Source organism: Manis pentadactyla, chromosome 6, assembly GCF_030020395.1.
Source record: "Manis pentadactyla isolate mManPen7 chromosome 6, mManPen7.hap1, whole genome shotgun sequence".
NCBI classification, from domain to species: Eukaryota; Metazoa; Chordata; class Mammalia; order Pholidota; family Manidae; genus Manis; species Manis pentadactyla.
In genome coordinates this window covers 15,120,998-15,142,900 of record NC_080024.1, presented here as the reverse complement: position 1 = coordinate 15,142,900, position 21,903 = coordinate 15,120,998, and the positions used below count along the sequence as shown (strand labels likewise).

General features: G+C 43.2%; 1 protein-coding gene across 4 annotated transcripts in view; it reads right to left on the bottom strand.

Moving 5' to 3' along the window:
• The window catches only part of EPHA4 (EPH receptor A4), a 135,738-nt gene extending 119,311 nt beyond the window's left edge, over positions 1–16,427 (bottom strand). For 3 of the 4 annotated variants that reach the window (XM_057503494.1, XM_057503495.1, XM_057503496.1), the window contains exons 1-4: positions 16,038–16,427; positions 15,477–15,600; positions 12,407–12,474; positions 7,604–8,267 (exon numbers count right to left, since the gene is read on the bottom strand). In XM_057503494.1, coding sequence (XP_057359477.1) covers positions 7,604–8,267; positions 12,407–12,474; positions 15,477–15,567 — 823 coding nt within the window. In that variant the 5' untranslated portion in view covers positions 15,568–15,600; positions 16,038–16,427. Of the gene's footprint in view, positions 1–4,945; positions 5,254–7,603; positions 8,268–12,406; positions 12,475–15,476; positions 15,601–16,037 lie in introns of those variants that run through there. The other variant, XM_057503497.1, reaches the window with a different exon arrangement.
• Positions 16,428–21,903: the final 5,476 nt, after the last annotated feature.

Below are 21,903 nucleotides of genomic sequence, written 5' to 3'. Positions count from 1 at the left end.
GGAACTTGGGTTGCTTTCCACGGGGCAAGGGGCCGGGGAATGACAACTGGCCCTGGTGTGTGTGTTTTGGTGGGGGTGGGGGGTGGGGCTGGTGCACAAAAAGAGTCCTGTGCAAATAGTCCCCTCTCTGCCTACCGCCCCCAATCTCTGGAAGCATTCAAATCAAAACCGAATTAATTTGCATGGTGTCTAAATCATTGGGTTCTGCATAAACAGGAGACTTTGGCGGGGTTTTCCAAAGGAAACCCTCATTGCCTTTGTGAAAGGGGGAAATGGGTGTGCTGTTTTGCATGAGGGAGCATACAGAATATGCAAATGAAGAATCTGCTGCCTAGAAAAGCAATCCTCGGCAGACAGCTGACGACCCGCGTTCACCCAGAAAACGCTCTGTGTCTCCCAAGGGAGTTGTAAGCGGTACCAACGCATTGTTTCCCAGGAAGCCGAAATAGACCCTGAATATTCATAAAATGTCTATTTAGTCATGGGACTATTAATTACCCTCCAGATCATGGAACTGAGTGACCTCACCTGCTCTCCTCCCCAAATACCGCTCAGAGGTACCAGCTGTAAGGCACACAATGAGAAAGGTTTTAGGCACTAAGTGAAAAAGACAGTCTCGCAGGGCCCGGGGACAGCTGGGGCTTCCTTAATCATTCCTTCTCACAAGCACAATAAAACTAAAGAGAGCACTGAGCCGCATTACTGGACACAGATAAACAGTTCTTAAAAAGCTAAGAGCTACAAATAAATTGCTGCCTAATTTTATAGAAACATCTAATGGGTTGAATAAATAAAATGCCATTCTCCTAACCTACCTAAAAGTCCCAGATTCTGAAAGTTTTCAGAGGTTTATTAATTCATTTTCATTTTCAAAGTGTCTGCAGCAAGACAGAAGTGCCCGCAGCAAGACAGAAGTGCCCTCTATGTACCTGCCCGTGAAACGAAAAAGCTGATGGGGCCAGTGCGCTAGTTCCCAAACTTTTTGGTCTCACGCCCCCCTTTACACTCTTAAGATACTGAAGATGCCAAAGTGCTATCAATATTTACCAGTAGAAACTGAAAGGAAGATATTAAGTAGTTATTGATTAATCCATTCAAAAATATCCATTATAAACAATCACATGTAAACACAGATATTTTAATGAAAAGATCATTATATTTTCCAAAACAAAATCAATGAGAAGATTGACATTGTTTTGTTGTTTTTTTTGTGGGGGAGTGTGCAAATCTCTTTTAATGTCTGGCTTAATGAAGGACAGCTGGATTCTCCTGTTTGTTTCTGTATTCAGTTTGATAAGGTATCATGTATCAGATAGCCTCTGGAAAACTCTACTCATGAGAGAAGAAAAAGGCAAATGGTATCATAGTATTATTAGTAAAGTCTTGACCCTTGCAGACCACATGAAAGGGTTTGGGGAACGCAGGGGGAACACACTTTGAGAACCACTACAACAGTGCAGTAACTTGGGGAACAGAGAATTTGATCAATGCATGCAAGGTCAGCCATTTCACACCACTGCCTACCCTACCCTTGCTTATGTGTTGCCACGGTCAACACCATTCCTGCACGCCCAGGCCCCTACAAACTCAACACAAAACCCAAAATACCTCTACTATGGAACCTAAAATGAGCTGCTTTCGTTGTTGGACAGACGCTGATAAAATAGCCCATACTGTCACCATCATTCTAACAACAATAAAATAAATAATAATTTACACTTCTTAAGTGCTTAATGATTCTAGGCACTGTGCTAACCCCTTTATTCTAGATATACATACTTATACATGCGTATCATACACAACACATTACTGCACCAATTTGCAAATCTGAACTTGAGGGCAGGAAGTTAAGTGTCCATGATCCAAAACTGGTTAAGCAGCACAATTAGAAACTAAAGTCAAGTCTCAAACTCCAAAGGCAGGTTTTAGCCATTTTGTTCTAGTAACTATGTTAACTCATGTGCTGCAGAGATTTTTGAAGGCTCAGGCCTAGAGATAATTCATAAACACGATGAAAATAGTTAAGATACAACTGAAGCAGGAACTATAAGCAAGGACCTCATTAATATATTAGTCACATGCAAAGATTCTGATATATCATGTTGACTCCATGAAACATTACTCCACCAAATAAATATTTAATATGAAACAGGCCATGATTCCTTATGCATTTATTTATTCATTCATTCAATGAACATTTAATGAAACCCCACTATGTTCCATAACCATCTCTGGTGTTACTTCTCTGGTTATATCAGACTGCACCCCTCCACTTACATGTGCACAATAAGGAAGTTTTACTAAATTCACTTGTCCAAGATAAAACCAGAAAAGTAGCAAAGGTTTAATCATTCAATCTTTAACAAAAATGTACATGTATGATTTACAAACTAGCGTATTTATTAAAAAATATTACCAGGAAAAACTAAGACAGACTGAACATGTACCAATGAGGGAAAAATCAGTTTGATATATACAAACCACAGAATATTAATTATCAGTTATGAAGGATGAGGGAAATAGTCAAGTGCAAAAACAAGATGACAATTAAGAGGATGATTCTATTTGTTTTTGTTTTTCTTCAAATACATGTAAATAGGTATATTTGGGTTCCTGGCCAAATTGTAGAGTGGTAACTCATAAGAAGTTGGAAAGAGTTTGAAGCATGCAGTTCTTTGGTAATGTTAAATTCATCAATTAAATGCAAATATAAATAAAAATCCAGAAAGCCAATGTTGTAAAGCTGAATGATATGAATGAAAATCTATGGCGACCACCTCTGCTTTGCACAGCAGTAACTGGAAATTCATTTACCAATCTTTTCTCCTGAAGACTCAAGTCTTAACAGGATCATTGTGTCTTAACTCATTCTTGAAATGTTATAGGAAGCTCAGACTAAAGTAGTTATCAAATCTTAAACACCATATTCAAAAATCCCTATTTGAGAAAATGTCTATGTGCCTGCCGCTTTGGTGAACCCAAAACAGAGACTACTGCATGATTCACACTCACAAAAAAAGCCTGGTTCACACGAAGAAAGGAAAATAAAAAAGTATACCAGAAAAAAAGGACAATAATTAAGCCCTGCTCTTCTTGTATATAAAGAATTTTGTCTTTCAATGATCACAGCCAGGTTTCAAAGCTAGAGATAAAAGCAGCCATGTGATTCAAGCAATTGATTCTTAAAGACATGATTCAAAGGTAGAAAAGAAATTTCAAAAGTGGAAAGGATATGAAACGGCATCTCTCTGAACTATATTTTAAATACTTTCTTTCCAGTACCTTCTCCTAAGGTCCTTTCTATTAAGGAAAACCAAGTAATTTTTTTTTTAACAGCTCTCTTTTCAGGCCACAAATCTGAAATGTTTCTGTGTTACAGCCATCAAAGCATTTTTACCATGTTCTTTCTCAAAAGAGGCTGTAATTAAGATACTTTTGCTGGAATGAAGGCATCAGATAGGTAAGGATATGTAAGAGAGGTTCTAGACATATTTGACCCCAAACAATCTATGGCACCATCGTGTACTTCAGCAAGTGTTTGATTCCTAACCCCAGCTTAACTTTGCCACAGTTGCGATTATTTGGTCTGAAGAGCAACTCCATAAGAATGTTTTCATTTCATTAGTATTATTTTTATATATACTCTCTGAAAATACTGCTTATTCATATTTCGCAAGGAGTAAATGGGACTTTCATTTTTCAGCTTTTTAATTAAGCAAAAAATAAGTTGATAAAGAATTGTTTCCTTACTTCATTCTGCTCAATATTTCTGAGGTAATGAAAACAACTCTAAAACATGTGGAACATTTCCTTCCGGGGGTGGGGGGGCATGTGGGGCTGGCAAGGGGTGGTCTCTGGGGTGCATTTTATTTCCTTTTTCTGACAGTCTGAGGAGACCCGGTAACCAGACTACCTAAAATAATTATTGATCCTCTGTACCCACTAGGCAAGTTCAAACTGCTGCTAACGCCAGCTCTGCATTCTCCTGGCGGGGACAGAAGAGTGGCTGGCACCCTTTGTTGTCCTGCCCAGACGGAGACAAACCATTTCAGAAAACGTTATTCAAGAGCACAGTGAACTTGCAGCTGCTTCAGAGGGCAAGCCCGCCATCCCCCTGCCACTGCTGACACTTTTGACATAGCTCTTCATCCTCCGTCTCCATTAGCATGTACTGCTTGGCGGTAAGAACTCCAAGAGGAAGTGTAGTTCTGTCCCCAGGGTCCCTGAGGACTCCGTCAGATGACCAGGGTTGGAGCCAAACAACAGCACACCCCAGGCCCCCACCCGCCCTGGCCATTTTTGCCCGAGGATCCTTTGTCAAACATTTAAGATCTTAATCCATCTTCACTCTGACCTCTCAGACCCCTAGGAAGATGGATGAGGAAGTGGGTGACCTTTCACCTGTCCTTCTATTCGTCCTGCCACAGTAGGCCCACTGAAAAGACAATTGGGGGAGGCCTGCTGCCAGAGTTCTCAACACTTGCCAGATCTCCTTTATGTCCCTTCTTAAGCTCTCTTTGCAGCCGGGTCTTTCTGGTCCCACCCCCAAATCACTTTTCTCTCACTCAAAGGGAAAGTTCTCTTTCCTACAGGGGACAAATAAAATGGCATTCCTAGTATCATTTTCAACATGAACTGTGAAAATGGACATTATTCTTTCTTAGGGCAGAGGCAGTGCTTCCCATCTACAGCCCTGACTTTCAAGAGTGGCGGGGACATTCCTTTTTAGTATTTCAGCTCAACACCCTTAAAAGTCAACAGCTGTGGCGCTGGGAGGAGCAGACTGATGCTAACATTAACATCCTTTTAATGCTTTCTGATCTAACCAGTGACTTACCTATCTCATGGCCTCACTGTGTCCTCACAGCAAGTCTGTAAGCTAAATCCAATTATGATCAACCCATTTTACAGATGACCAAACCAGAGCTCAACGGATTTATAAGGCAGGCTCAAGGTCACACAGCTTAGTGACCAAACTGAAAGACATTTCCTTGGCTCTTTCAGTAATGATGGCAAGGAGGCAGCCAACCGTTTTTTATAGCTTCTAAGATTTTTATAGCTTTGAGTCACCTTTAAAAAGCCTCCCTCAAGTTTGGAATTTAAGAATTCTTGTCATTCAAGTTTTTCCTTCTTCCCTAAACTCATCAGATTCTTACCTGGTAATATTAAAAACAAGTCAACAGATGGCAAGATTTTGTGCAAGAAGTTTCTTCTCGAAAGAGTTCATCATTTTATGAGTAACAAAGAAAATACCTGGGAAGCAGGAATAAAAACAATGGAGACTCTCAAAAATGGCATAAAACCTTCCCTGTCCATCAAATACTTAGCCTTGTTTAGGAACAGTCTGCTCAGAAATAGACTGGACCTAAAACACTCAGCTCCACCCTTCAACGAACCACATGATTAACTGGATTCCCAAGATGATTTCCATGAAACAAAACACTAAAATGTTCAATTGCCTTTACATTCACTTCTCCCTCCATCTTTTTCTCTTTTTCTTCTAATTTGGGTTGTAAAAACGTCAAAAAGAGTTTCACAGTGTAGCAATGTATGACTTATGGGGCTCGGTGACAATTGAAAATCAATGACATTAGATACAAAGACATATACTAATGCCAGAAGCGTGCACATTTGAGCAGGGAATGGAAGACAATGGTATTTTTTTAAAATATATATATGAATCTTGACATGTGAAGATGTGCAATCCTGTCTTACACAAAAGGAGGAGGCAGAATAATTTACTCCAAAGTGTGATGTGGTGTCACTGCCCTGCTCACTCAGCAATGATGATTGTAATTTAGGTGCCAAGAATGCACTCAGATGTTTTACTAGTATTAATACCAGAATATACTTGGGGGTTTCAATTTGGTATAGCTTATCTAGTAGTCGCTAGGTCAAGAGCAAACAAAATGGCAAAAAATTAATCTCTGTTAAAAAAAAAACAACTCTAAATTCCTACTTTAAATTTTTTTAATTTTTTTTTGTAGATAAGTTTTTAATCACCCCAATTCCACACTCAGAAATGACTCTTAATAAGGGGTGAACATTATATCAGACATCTCCCTATGCATAGGGAGATAGACTAAATGTCATTATTAATAATAAGCATTACATTTTGAAGTTTAGACGTTTTACCTTCTTATTCTAGCTCAACAGAAAAGGTAACTAGCCTTTATTCTGTTTATTCACAATGAAATTAAAGACTTCCATTGTTAGTGATTCCTAAAAGTAAGTATAGCAAATCAGGAATGACATTTCGAAAAAGTATAAACTATGAAAGTAGAAATGTATCACATAGTCTGACAGCAAACTGCCAAAAATGCAACTTTCTTTAGGTTATAACTGTTGATACTCGGTCAGTCAAGAGGATTGCCCCATAGTTAATCCCACCCTGTCATTAAGATGGTTGAAATGCCAGACAAATTGTTTGGCAGTCAGTTATTTCGGGCTCTTGAAGCACCAAATCAGATGAACCATGTGGCAATCAGTCTACAGCTCAACAATCACCCTGAGAAAAGATTAATCTGAACCGTTCCACAGAAGGGCCAGAGCTGCACTGTTTAGCAGTAAGCATAGTAAGACTGGCACCAACAGATTCGATGACCACTAAAAAGAAATACCAAGCAAAAATGAAACACCTTGGGATAACTAATTTTTTAAAGCCTTAATCCATACGTAAACACAAGCAATCCCAATAAATATGGATTACTCTCACCCCTCCACAGAGACAAAGCTGCCACAAAGAAAAAACTTTGCACTAACTCCTCAGAAAGAGGAAAGAAGGAATTGCATGCATGAACTTAAGGTGAGAAAATAATCACCTTAGTAATATGATAAATAGTCATTAACAGGATTAAAAACATGGAGACTTCTTCAAACACTCAATAACCAAAATGGACCACAATTTACTATTGCCTCTGACCTCAGATCAAGTAAGACTCTTACTAGCGATTTATCAACTCCTCCGGGAAATCAAGGGGTCTTGGCATCAAGATTAATTTCACTTGGAGACCCTATCAATGGAAGCTTAGTGGAACAGAATGCACTTGATATTCTGTCACTCCACTTTGTTGAGCCACATCTACACTGGTCCATTAACCAGGAAAAACTGGAGTTTCTTCACACAGCTTGATTTTAATCAGGAGGGAATTAGAGCAACACAATCCTAATTTCACATTCACATCATTTATGTACATATATGTAGGAGGAGAGATATTTACCATCTTTGCCACTTTACCAAGTCTGTAGACAGGAAAACCATGGTTCAGAAATGTGCCTGCACTCTTTAAGTGAGGATCAATCAAGCCCCTTTCTTGAGCTTGTTCATTTACATTTCAGAGGGCGCATCAAGCCGGTTCAGATCTAAGTGCCTGTTAGCAAATGTGTTTGGCCTTCTGCTGAATACAGCAGCATCATTTATTTTGTCAGTATTAGAAATGTCTTAGCCTTGCCACCTGGAGCTATAGCACTTACTCATTAGAGCCCTCTGTCCCACCACATCCCACAGGGGCTGCTAATTACTGGCTTTACTCCATTTAGTCTCATCTCTGATTTAATTACGTGCACTAAGCCCTAATGAAAAGTACAATATGGCTGTTCTTACCTTGGCATTCTCCATTCCGCTCTTCATGCCCAGCATTGCACAGGCAGTTGCCAATGGGTACCAGCCATTCGCCATCTGCCCCACAGTACATTTTTGGCACATCCTTCTCTTCTGAGTTGTTGACACAAGAGCCTCGAACTTCAACCAGGGAAGACGTATCAGCCCCTGTGATGGTGTCTGGAAACTGGGCCAGATTGCGAACGGTGAGTGGACACTTCTTATAAAACACACGGACTGATACCAGCGCGATACAGGCCCCCACATCCTGAAAAGCCAGATAAAACCCCTTTTTACTCAGTGGCCCTACATCCCGGATCTCAGTGTTCAGCTTCATGATTCTGTCTCCAATGTCCACTTGGGTGAAGCTCTCATCAGCGGCAATGGTGTCAATCTTGGCAAACTGGCTTTCTCGGATAAAACGTTCCTTGTCGCTGTCTGATTCATAGTAGTACAGGTTAAACGTCTCCTTGCATGTCCCCATGACACCCGGAAGACTGTTGCAGTCCCTCAAGGTGAACTTGATCTCAATGTACACCCTCTGAGCCCCTTCTCGTGTGATCCAATCAGTTCGTAGCCAGTTATTCTGGCTGGGCTCCATCACGTTGCACACTTGGTAGGTTCGGATTGGTGTATTTTTTTCATCCATTATACTCACTTCCTCCCACTGGAAAGATCCAAAGGAAATGTATCAATTACAAAATTTCATCGTACAGTGATCTGTCAGTTTTGTTTTACCCTCACAGGGCAGGGATGGTATCTGTTTACATTAGGAAGAAAACTACTGGACACCCATGCTCACTAATAAAGCATCTTGAGGGAGGTAAGACAATATTGTATTGGGGAAGTGGGTTTTTTATTTTTATTTTTTTATTGTTTTTTTCCTTGGCCTAAAATCCAGAAGCATTGGTGGATTTATTGCTTTACGAATTCGCAGCAGCTCCTTGTGGTGGTCTAACAACCTCAAATTCACCTATTACAACAGCTACAATTTCAAGTGGCAACAGTTCAGATTTACTCATAAGTGAAAAACTACTATGTGCATTGTTCCAACAACTGAGCAGAGACCTGCAAACTAAGAGCAGGAAGAGTTGAATTTGGCAAAGGAAGACAATTATCAGTTAATTAGTGATGCTCCTGTCAGAACTTCGCTAATACCTATAAAAATGTCAGTTGACTTTCTTTTCTTTTCTCTGGCACCATCACTACTCTTTAAAGGGGGTAAAGAAAATCTCACCATTCTGGTTTCAGTAATCCTGGGAAGACGGAAAGTAAACTTTATGGCTGGATTTCTCAAATATGCTGTCATTTATAATGATAGCACCTTTTCAAGAGCAAGTATTCAATTAAGAAGTGTGCATATTCTTATTTTTAAAACTTATACGCATACATCAACAAGAATGCACACATGCTTTGCTTCTACATATTCTGTGGGTATTGAAAATAATATATTAAGTGGCATTTATGATTGAAAGCCCAAGAAAATAAAGATAGATGGTAGAGTTTTCTTTGCAATCTACTTCGTAACATAAAGCTTCTAATGGTGGGACAAACTGAATTCACTGTGACTAGAGCTGCTCACTCTTGCCATAGTTTAAACTATAATCCTAAAAGCAACAAAATTGTTTCAGGGCTCGTACAAGGCCAAGAGACAGCCTAGAATTCTTCATTAATATCTACAGTAATGTATTCATACAGATCTGGTATAAATCAGCTGAAGTGTCTAACACACGAATATAATTAGAAGAAAAAAAAGGATAGTTTAAAAAAATTCGTATTCTGTAACAGCTCCACTTAAAGTTCCATTCAATCCAATGAAGTACATAGAATAAAAATGTATCTTCTAACAGGTTTCCCATCTGTGCACTGGAAAACTATTAATGGATGGAGATGTTACTATGTGAAGGGCCATAATGCATAAAATTCTGTATCCCTTTCATTTGCTACCATTTTGAAAGTTGCAACTGGGAGGGATAAGTGCCCTATGGTGATTAAAATTTCTTTTTATCCACTAAGCAATAAATCACCAGTAATTTACTAATTTGGGGAAATACATGTAAATCCAAAAATAGATTCCCACCTTCAAAAAAAAACCTACTCTCCATGCTTCTCATCTCAGAACAAAAGGAATATGGAAAAACACATTTATCAATGTAAATGAAAGCACAAAGGAGTATCTCCACAAAGTTATGTAAGGGTAATTCAAACTTAATGTGAATTTTCCAGCCTTAACCCAATTGTCTAAACACATGATCAAGTCCACCAGACACATGACAAATCTCCCATTAATTTTGTATTTTAAAACCAGTGTCAGAAACTCAATATACTTTAAATGAAAATTGCCAAGAAATTAGATTTTTGCTACCATGTTGCCATCAGAAGCCATCACTTTCCACTGTTCTCATGTTCTCCATAGTTGTTAAGGGAAAAAAAAAAAAAGAACAGAGAGTTGTCTCTGGCTATATTTTATATTTTATTTTACCCAGTGGTATTGTCAAATAAGGTTTCTTTTTGTCTATAAAAACAGCAACAAATAAATGTCATTATTATACAAAACAATGATCCCAAGTTTCCAGCCAAGAAAGAGGTGAACTGTTCCGAGAGATTTCAGAATAATCAAAAGACTCAGATATACTTTACCCTCAGCTAGAAATAACTTTTTAAAGCCACTCTATCCCTACTTGGTTGATATCCAGTTCATCCTTTCATTCCAATGCTGAAAAGTCCTCTTCAATTACAAAATCTAGAGACTAAATTTTATAATGTGGCACATAATTTCTCAATGGTTACTATATATCCTGGAATAACTAATTATTTCACACACAAATAAAATTTCATTTCTAACCCCTCATAGTAATACTTAAAATGTTACACACATGATATAAGAAAAAAAAAATTACCTTCTACATTCAGAAGTGTACATTCAGCCCATAAAAGTTCTGGGTTATACACATCAGCTATATGCATAGTATATTTTTAGAGAATTTAAGATAACCAGAAGTTTTTGTCTAGAAAAAGTGACCAGGTGTTGTTTTTCAGTTCTTGGTTTGGGGGGTGTACAGGGGTGTGGTGAAAGGGTGGGGAGGGATAAGATGAGGACAGGGATAGGAAGGGGCGGGTGGGGGGGATATGTCTGCAGCTTATAAAATTGCAATAAAAGCTTTCCAGAAACTAGTTTGACTGTACTAGAAAATGTGTCACTCCTTGCTTTTAAATAGGTCACATGTATATTTAGTTTAACAGATTAGCTCCAAAATCATACTAGATGCATTCTTTCTTCAAACTTGTGAGCAACCAGTAAGAAAAATAAGGCTCATTAAAAATTTAAATGCAAGTACTGATACCTTCTATCCTCAATTTTGCCAGCAGCTCTTAATACATTCAACCTACAGAGCAATACCCTTGGTGCAGCCTGGGAAAGCCTTCCTGAATCGGTGACCTTTCCAGGGTATAGGATTAACAAGAGCCTGACTCTCACAAGATAAAGCTGTACCTTTCTTCGCATTCAAAGGATGAGGGCAATTGCCTGCAATCAGCGGTGAATACAGCCTGTCTACACTGCCAGAGGCCTGCCAATCATTCTCCCTCCTTTTAAAAAAATGGTTTTGAGGGCAGACTAGAATTTTTCAGCAGAGACCCAGCTAACTGCAGTCAAGTTCAGAAAAACAGGAAGGCAGGGCAAGCTCCGTTTTATTTCAAATAGATTTCAAGACCTGCTTTGGAAAAAGCCTAAAATCTCCATTTGCAGAATTACTTTCTTGCCTTATTTTTGAATCTTATCTTGTACAACAGTTTCTATGAATCTTTACTATTTTAATCCTTCATTGTTTTTCCGTGGACGGTGTGAGGCATCCCAATTTTTGTGTAAGATTCCCAATCTTTCATTCCCATTGTTTTTAATCAATTGACTCAGTCATAGACAATCAAGCATATAAAGATAGAATGATATGCTCAATTTTGAAAGAATTTGAGAGTCATTTCAATTTGGCAGACGCCAGAGTTACATGTATACTGATTTCTTTCAAAGCTGATTCATTCTAACCTGTTATTAAGGGGGGAGGGTGGACTGGAAGAATGTGGCCATTGATCTAATTCTATTCTCTAAACCTTCCGATAGAGGCAGTGATAGCAAACTCGAGAAGAAATGAAAGTGATGTACTCTCATACTTTGTAATCACCCTAGCCAATCCCCAGAGAACCAAGATTCCAAATACTTAAGTTTGTCACATTTAGCACCAACAGTGTACAAACTCGGATCTGCTTCTGCATATATTGTGTCTTTGGTGCAAATTCAAAAGGCTTTCTCTGCAAGAGAGCAGCAGCTGATTTGAGGTGTGACAGCAAGATAAGAAGCCCCTACTTGTTTACCCACAAAAGTAAACTCGGGCAATGTTTACTACCAGGTATCTTTATTTATTCATTTTCCTCATCTGGAATCACAGTTGGTCTAAAATTAACCCTGTCAGGACTTCATGGCCATTGCAGTAATAGGCATTCATACATTCTAATTTGGTCCCCAGATCGTATTTCTTTGTCGGTATTTTAGTTTTAAATAGGCATAAGTCTATGCCTCTACCAATATCCTCATTTTGAAACCTCTTTCTGCCCTTTTGGTTTCCAGTTTTTCCACGACAGGGTGATCCAACGGGAGTATAGGATTTCTCCAACAAAGCGTTAGTTCACTTCATAGGCCCTGGCGGAAATCTGACCCCCTCACCACAATCAACGAGAATCAAGCCATTAGGACTCTCAGAAAGTTGCTAATCACTCCTTTTTACCCTTTGGATCAGAGAACTCGGAACTTACCCCTCCTTCCAGAGGGCTTGCTATCCACCCAAGTTCTCCCTGAACGGATCTGGAATCCAATAAGGTAACTGTCAAAAAAAAAGAAAGGAAAAATAGATTAATTTCCAATTGCAAAAAGCCAATACTACAAAAACCATTTTGCCTGAGCGTTTCCATATGTTCTCAGGGTGTGCATATCCAGCTCTGATCAAAACCTAAACTTGGTCTCACTTATGTAAATAATCATTACTCACTTGATCTCCTCCCCTCTTTAAATGTGCAGGTTCTTATTTATTTAAACTTGCTTAGCATTTAAAATTCCATCCCGACTCAGTTGATACATTTTCTAAGAAGGATGAATAGGGAATCTCAAGTCAATTCAAAAAATAAATACATCTATGTAGGGCAGTTACACTCCAGAGCAAAATCGGCATTCATCTCTGTCTGGTATCTACTAGAGTTATTTGTTTTTGCAAGTTTCCGATGACCACATAACTCATCATCACGGTGACAGAGCTACAAGTGAATACTATCAGAGAGTACTCAAAGGTTCAGGAAAAGGCTCTTTCCCTACCATTTTTTTCCCCTCCACTACCAAATAAACAGGTCTTGGATGGGCCATTCGCTCTTCTTTAAACATCAAAGTTACAGAAAGCAGAAGGCAGATGTGCAGAATTAGAATGATAATACAGTGAAGTATTCTCTTTCCCAGGTCTTTTTGAAGACAATCGGAGACTCGTCCTCAGCCCAGGAGGAAATCACCGGTTTGAATTTCAGGTATGGAGTGCTACCTAAAAAATTAGTATGCTTGTGCCGCACCTTAAGACTATGCATAAAAGCTTAGGTGGGTGAGGGGCCAGACAGCGGCTACAGACCTGCTGGACCTGTCCTAGGAACAGAGGACACTGGAAAGGAAGCAGTGAATTCGCAACCTCTTCACAATCCCTTTCCCACCAAGGTCTTCAGGCCTGGGGATCAAGAGGCTGATCTCAAAGGAACCACTGGGTTATTAATTTGATCAGCGAGGCTGGCTCTTCAGGCTGGGGGAGGGATTGGGATAGGAAGCCATCATCCTTGCGCCTGGCACCTCACCTCTATCCGGCTCCCAGGCCCCTGAATCCAGCCACCTCCACTCCTGTCACCCTTAGGTCAAAAGAGTTAAAATCAGCCTCTTTCGTCTGGTTTTCCTGGGGAGCCAGAATTCCTGGGGTCTGTTAATTATTTTTAAATGTTGAACATTCCCTGGGTCGCTCCCGCCCGGAGTGGCTCCCCCTCATTCTCTCTTCTCGATCCCTAGAGAAAAGCCCGCTACGTCCATTTGGATTTATGTAAGGTGGATTAGGGACACAAAGGGAACAATAAGACCCAATTTACAAAAAAAGGGAGGGAGTAGAAAGCGAGGGTAAAAGGGAGGAAAGGAAACGTGAGGGGAATAAAAAGCAACAAAATGAATTAATTTTTAAGGGGTGAAGAAGGGTCAGGGAGGGGGGCTGGCACCCCCCCCCTTCTTTCTCCATCGGCCTATGACTCCATCAGCACCTTTTTGTCTAGGGCTCCTAAGTTCTGCTTCTAAAATAAAAAGGAAGGAAGGGGCAAAAAGAAAATACGTCTGTGCGAGAGAAGTCTTGAAGGACGACCTAGCAAGTGGGAGAGGTCGTCACAAGAACGCGGGATCCACTATTCCGCTAAGAGGAATGACCCCTGGGGACCGAGGGACAGCCGCGGCGGCGAAGGCACCAGAAGCAGCGTAGCAAGGAGGGAGGAGATGGCAGAGCGTGAGACAGCGCCCCTTTCCTCCCAAGCAGTGTCTGCCGGCAGGTGTGTGAATCTCTGAGTCTCCGTCTGGCGAGCTCTGAGGACCGGCTTCCCAGCCAAGGCTAAGTTGGTTTTTGGCTCCCTCCTTCGGAACACAGAAAATGATAGACTGCACAAGGATGCAAGGACGTATCCCAGCGAAATGGACGGACGGATAGATGCATGGAGGGAGGGACGGGAATCAAGGGGGTGAGGGTGAAAGACTCGGCAAGACGTACGCAAGGCTAGATGCACGCAGGCTCGAGCACGAGCATCGCCGGAACCCACGCGCACACGATCGGGGTACTCACGTACAGGCACACAATCGTCCGCGTCCACGCGGGCACCCGCGCACCCACATACACGCAGTTGCGCGCGCGCGCATACAAACAGACACACGCACACTCGCCTTTCTCTGAGATCATCAAAAACTAAACGATCGACCCCCCACTTCCCCAACAAGGACACGCGCACACACAATCCCTTCAACACGTCCGAATAGACGAGCAGAAACCTGAGCACGGAGACGCGTCCAGTCGGTCTCGCACCTTCCCTCCAAACTAACTCGGTGTACCTTTCTAGGCCAAAAAGCAAAACTCAACTTGCCGGCGGGTTCCCCAGGACTGCGGGGTGACTTGGGGAGCTTGGGGCTCCCTAGGTCAGCGATCTCCCCCCCGGGGCAACGGGGCTCAGAGGAGAGAAAGGTGTCTGACGCCGGGGGCTAGGAATCAGGTCACTGTCGACCTGAGAGCGGCGCCAGGACCGCCGCGCGACGGAGGCCCTGAAGCCTAGTCCCGGGGAGCCAAGGGCTAGGGAAACTTTGAAGAATCCAGAGCTCCAAAGCGTCCGCAAGAACCCGAGAGCACCAATCCCTCACCGCGCGCCGGGCTTTCGTGTCCCCCTCCACCGGGGCTAGGTAGGCGAGTGGTGGTAGGAAGGGCTCGGTCCACAGATTTTAGTAGATTTGTCTTTCCTAGTCCTGGTCTCGGCTCCCTGTACCCCCTCGGGGCGCCTCGAGCTGCCTCGCCAGCGGATGCTGATAAACTTTGTCCTTTCGCTATAAACTTGAGTAGCCCCGCCGCATGCACGGGTCATCTCCCCAGGGCAGGCTGTAGGGCCGCTCCCCGCCTCCCCTTCTCAGATCCCCCCGCCCCGGCCCCTTGCTCCGGCGTCGGGGCGCACCGCGCACGCCGGGATCCCCCCCACACCGCCGGCCTTGAGCCTTCGGGGACCATTCACCCCCGTAGATCGGCCCGGCCCCTCTGTCCCCGGCTGCGGAAGGCCGCCCCACTCTTACCTTCATTCGCGGGGTACACCCTGGAACCGGTGACAGCGTCGCAAATCCCAAGGAGAAACGAAAAGAGGACGAAATAGAAAATCCCAGCCATGGTTCGCCGGTGCCAACGCTGCTCCTACCGCTTCTATCCCAGTGGAATAAATGCTTAAGTTAGGAGTGCGGCAGGCTGAAGACATTGCCAAGGGGGTGGGCCAGGCCCGTGACGTACACACGCCAGTCCGGGGTCCTCGGCCAATGGCGGCGCAGACAGGCGGCCCCACCCGCCCCCACAGAGCAGGGCCCGCCCTGGTGCCCCGCCCCGTCCGGGGCTCTGCGGGGCGCGCGAAGTCTTCCCGGTCTGAGGGGGGCAAATTCTGCGGGGCGTCCGCCCCCGCAAGAGAGAGGTGGCGGGGTCCCCGGACGCCACCTCAGGGGGCCAGCCCCTGGGCAGAGGAACGGTCTTCTAAAGCCTCCGAACTGACTGAGAGGAGTCCGAGGAAATGTTGGCAGCCCCTTTCCCCCACGGTTGTTTTGAGATGGAGGAAAAAGCCTTTTATTGCAATAGGTATAAAGTTGACCTGCCTTTTTTTGTTGTTCCTCGCTTCTGAGGGTCGCAGTGTTCGCCACTCGCGCACCGGGGCCGGAGCTGCGCTCTCCCCCTCGCGCCCTGCCTCAGCCACCCTCTGCCACCTGTCCTGGTCTGAGTCTCTATGGCGTATCTCCGTATGAAACGCTCTTTTGGGGGAGTTTGTGGCTTGATTCCTCCTTTCTTCCCAGGCTCCTCGGCTGCCTGGAGAGCGAAGACCTAATCGGTCCCCAACGTCGAGCGCAGCGCCTCGCCGGAAGCTGGGCTCGGCGACTGTGTCCAGAGGGGAACAAGTGACTTTTTAGCAACGGAGAAGCCCCCTCTGGCCCCATCTTACGACGTGGGTCTGGCCTCGGCCCCGGGACGGGACGCCCCACCGTAGCAAGGAGACCTGACAAGGCCTTGGCTGCAGGGAGCGTTGTGGTTCCCAGGGGGAGTCCCTTGGCACCCGGCCTGGCATGTCCGGGGCGCGGGGAGTGGAAGCGAAGGGCTTCCCGTGGGAGCGGGAGACCGGTGCTGCCCCAGGACGCCCGCGAGCGCCGGGAGGCCGCCTGGCGCGGCTCTGCGGCTCTGCGCGCCGCCCGCGGTACTGAGCCTGGCGGGCCACCTCTCAGCACCCCGGAGACCGCGGTGGGCCGCGGACCGCGCGGAAATCCTCGCAGCAGCCCCGGCCGCGGAGCCCCCGCCGCGGAGCCCCCGCCGACCTCCTAGGGGCGCAGGCACGTCTGCGCCGTTGCCCGTCCTGGGAAGCCCCGGCGGCGGGCGCAGCCACGTGAGCGCCGCTCGGCGCCCGCAACGCAGCCGGAGGCCCGGGGACCGACCCCCGAGGCTACTCGGTGCGTTTGTCTGGACGTCTGAAGGGTCCGGATTCCTGACGAGGTTTCCCTCCTTCCTCCTAGAATCCCTTTTGGGGAGGGCCGGGTGTTCTCCCAGGCCCGGGTCCCAGCGGGAGAGCGGCGGCGGGGAGGTGGAAGTGCTTTTCCCGCTCAGGCAGCGGCTCATCGTGAACCAAGCGCGCCACCTGCCGGCCACATGCGGGAGTGCGTGGCCCCTGCGGAGGGCCGAGCGGACAAAGACTGCATCGCGCAACCCGCACAAAGGAGGTGAGCAGACGGGTATCTTTGCATCCACCCGCCCAGGTATCGCGCACCCCTGCCACTTCTGCGGTGTGGTGGCGGGCGGCGGTGGAGAGGACCCGGGAGTCCTGTCGCGCTTCTGGCCGGCTGGATTACGGAAGACGAAATCAGAAAACGTTTCAAGGAGAAACTCGTAGTCAACGTCCCAGGGGTTGCCTGAGTCGCTGCTGTCCCTGAAAAAGGGAATTTTAGATAAAGCGGAGGGTCTAGGGCGGTGTGGAGGAGAAAGCAGATCGCGGCCACGGTTTCAGGTCATTATCTCCGCAGCAGATGGTGTCTCCTCCTTGGCTTGAGAGCTGCATTCGTGCAAACTCAGACCCGGGCTAATGAGATGGGCAACTTTTACTTGAGCGCGCCTGGCGAGGCGCTGGGCACTAGCTGTGTTTGTCGGTGACCTAGAGGGACAGCTTTGCGGTTCCAGGCATTTTGGCATCTCCGTGAAAAACGTTCTGAAATGCCACTTGAATGAGAAAGTGGATTTTAAGTTACTGTAGCTATTGATTTCACGCAAGCAAAAAGGGAGGAAAACGCACACGGGAGGATGTGTGTGTGTGTGTGTGTGTGTGTGTGGAAAACGCACACGGGAGGATGTGTGTGTGTGTGTGTGTGTGTGTAAATTATTTTGAATAACCGCACGAAGGCTCTGTAAGGAATGCATGTCTAGGCTCTTTCATGTGTCTTCCTGAGTTTTGCAGGAAAAGAAGAGGAAGATTGGTCCCTGTCATTCGGCACACAGACTCAAAAGAGAAAAGAGCAATCGAAATTCTATTTAAACCGTTTTTAAACAGTAGTTGCTGGTTGCCTCTGCGCAACAGTTTGAGATTTACACGTAGTGTGGTTGAAATGAGAAATTGACTGCCTGCCTCCTTAAAAACAGTAAAATGTCTAAAACCTGTACCTTTTTTCCCCCTAGGATATACACTCTGAATATTAAACAGGGCTGCCTGAAAGCAAATCCTCATTTGCTTGGGGACATTCAGTGACTTCCCCTTTTTTCTTCCATTTTCCCCCTTCAGGCCCCAAAGCAGCCCAATAAGCTGGAGGACCAAATGGCAGGAAATGCTAACTCAGAAAAACTCAACTAGAACTTCCTTCTTTAAAGCGTTTCTGAGCCAAAGATCAGAAATGAGCAGCTAAAAAGTCTTCTGTCCATTGTAACTACCTAGAGGAAACTGTCTCCAAAAAAATAGGGCAGAAGGAAAAAGTGGTAGTGGCCTTGGCCCACCATCAGTGCAGAACTCCCCATTTTGTTGTAAACACCCAGGAGGTTTCAAGCATTTGAGAGTATTTGCAACTAACCGATTGCCCAGGGGAGTCATGAGCGTACAATAGAATGCCATGCTTTCAAAAAGTACCTAAAATCACCTCCTTTTAAAATAAATTAGCTGGACTCTAGAGTAAAACAAGTCCCTCAACTGCTGTAGGAACTAGATGGTATTTTGAGTCCATTAAAAGATAAGTGAAAATAGGTATGCTTATAAGCTTAATGTGATTCAATAATTTGAAAACTTTGATACACTTTTTCCTTTTTTGTACAGTGCCTAGGGCAAAGACTTAAGCCACAAAGTGCATCTTAAATGCTAAATTGGATTAAGGATAGATTTCAAAGGTGTTTCTAATTCGTAAAGACATTTTAAAATAGCACCAGGTATCCCAGAGTTTCCACTTCTAAGTGGTCGGCCAGTTTCTCGAAAATAATGAGGAAAGGTCTTTGACCTGTGGACAAATAAGCAAGCAGAATGAATGGAAAACTCGAAAGAGGTGAGCATGAAAGGATGCATCCACTCTGCCTTTTACAAGACACTCTTGAAAGATTTTTTTATCTCATTTAGCTGGACTTCCCAGGATGGAAGTCTTTTTATCAATAACATGGAGCCCCCAATAGTACTGCAGCGATTCCCTGGTGTTGCCGGAACGAGTTTTCAAGACAGACATCTAGCTGATATTTTACTAGCTGTGTGTCTTTGAGTAAGTTACTTAACCTCTCTGAGATATGGTTTCCTTGTCTGTGAATTGTAGTTATGTGACACTTCTACAAATTGAGTGAATTTTGTAGAGCACATACAATACTATTGGGTACATGGTAGGCAGTTATTATTACTCTCAAAAAATATTTAATTAATTATTTAATAGTTAACATAATACTCATTTAGCATTATCAATTCAATTTAGTAATTTTACGTTATTTAAAATCATTAGTCCATGCTTTAATATTAATTTAATGATGTCTCATTTAACAAGTGAAAATTCATTTATTCAGCTTCAATCTTCCTTTCCCCAAGGAAACCAGGCACCATGATTTCACTCCTGATACTTTATTTCATGAGCATCTAGAGCAGGGAGGGAGAATACTCTAAATTCTTCACTCCTTTCATGGTTGATTTGTTACAGCTCACACTCAACTCGTATCCCTAGATGATTAAACAAGATTTGAACCTAGAAATTATAGCTGTCTCCAAATATAATAGTTTCAAAACCAATTAAGTGAAACACGGTATGAGGAATCACAAGTTCACAACCAAGTGAAAACGTTGGTGATAATGAATAATCAAAACTGCCTAATGAAATATCTACCTTTATCAGAAAAACGCTCCCAACCATAACCTACTCCTTCAAACACAGTAACCTGAAGCCACATTTTGGTGGGCTTCCTGAAGCTCCCCAAGAAACCCTCTTGAAGATTTCATCCTTTGATGTCAAGGCTTTGATGCTATGTCTTATGCAAATGAGAAGCAGGGCTCTTCTCAGCCCTGTGCACATGAGTGGGAAAGACGCCTCGGGAGTTCAGGTCTTGCCAAGTCAGAAGAGGGACAGCAAGACAGAGGTAAAGGTCCTCAGAGTCACTGAGATGGAAAAGGTCTAGGGGTTCTCAAGGAGAAAAGATCCTTGTGAAATTTTGTTTGGTGCTGGACTGATGGTGATTCAATTCTAACAAGCATTTCTCAAATGCTGACTGTGTGCCAGACATCACTTCAGGATGTCAAAGGTTTCTTCTCAGTCTTGTGCATGCCTGACACCCACTACATGGGGATGTGGGAGCTGAGCAGAACCCATCTGGAAGCTTCCATTACCCGGGGTCCTCCAAGAGGAAGAGGAGAGAGAGGAACACACTCATTTCAGTCCTGCAACACCAGGTCCCTGGAACAAAACGTTGTGTAGAGACAATGCACCTTACTTCAGGAGAATTTGGAGATCATTGGTAAATGTTTTTGGACACATTGGGGAACAGGAATTAAACATCAAAACTACTTTGTTTTTTAGGCCCGAAAACCATGCCCCCAAAGAAATGTGAAATGCCGTTTCCTGGCACCAGTCAGTGGAGCCCCTGTGTAAAGGTGCTCAGCCATTCTGACTCAAAATGCCCGCATAAAGCTGGGTGTAATATTTTAGCCAATAAATACCTTAATATTTATTAGCTATGTTGATTTATGATCATTAAAAGAGCTTCTGAAATTAGTCATTTTATGATGAAAAATGAATGATAATATACATGTGAATTGCATAAACTGGTACAATTTTTTTTTAGACATTTTTAAGAGAGAAATAATTTCTGGTTAGAGAACTAATTTTTGGAAGTCCTGCAACAGCCCCTTTTTTTTTTCTTTCTGAAAAGCAATGTGTAATGGCAACAAAATGTTATAAGTAAGAAAAATAACATGACCATGAACATAATTTATAATGTACTCCATAAGGAGAATGTAAGTTTGGACACCTGACTCTTCTGTACCCCATCATAGTTTAGAGCATTTACAAAGTACTTAGGTCCCAAACATTTATTTTGTAATTTCAAAGGATCTTTGAATATTCTAAAGATGTCTAAAACGACTGAAAATGTATATTTTTATGTCTAATATAAATCCGTTAAGTGCTTGTTCAGATAGTAGAACCTCATAAGTGCACTCATAGAGGAAACACTGCTTTTGAAATTATATTTGTATTTCGTTTCTTTAGCCTAATCACTTAGACAATAATAGGAAAAGCCATTTCCCTGCAAAGATTATGACTCTTGGCCATTTATTCAGAAGGACTGAAGAGGAAACTCAGTCAAAATGCCAAGAAACATAGTATAGGCTCTTTCCTGAATCACATACTACCTAGGCTCCACTGTAAGTTAATGAAAACATTAAAATCAGTTGAACTCTCTATACAAAGAAATGGAATATGAGATACTTAAACATGGTTTGGTTAAAACTGGCATTATTTTGGGACATTCTGGGTGTATAACGCTTAAAAACAGTGAAGAATTCATATAAAGTAAATGCTAAATGCAAGAACGTCTGCACTAACCTGCATCATAGAACTTTTAAATTTACTAAACAGCCCTCTTCCACTTAGTTATATGTAGAATCACTTTCCTTTAGACCTAGACTATATCTGAACAAATAAACTGGCTGAAAGTCAGGCAAACAATGACTTATTTGAAGTAGGAAAGAAAAAAGAAATTCAGTTAGTAACGGATCATTTGACTCAAACTGACATTTAAAGTATATCAATTCAACCATTTGTTATTCTTATTCAATTCTATGTGTACGCATCCCAGGTTTTCTTTTTGTGGGACAATGAGAGGAGTTAAAAATTAGCCGTTAGAAATGCAGAGAATTGTATTCTCATGCGTTTATTATTTAAATTTGTGACGATATGAAAGTAGACTTCTAAGAACACCCTTAACCATCTCTGGCTGGATTGGAGACTGGGTTGGTCCCAGTTTGGGATAAATTTTTCTTCT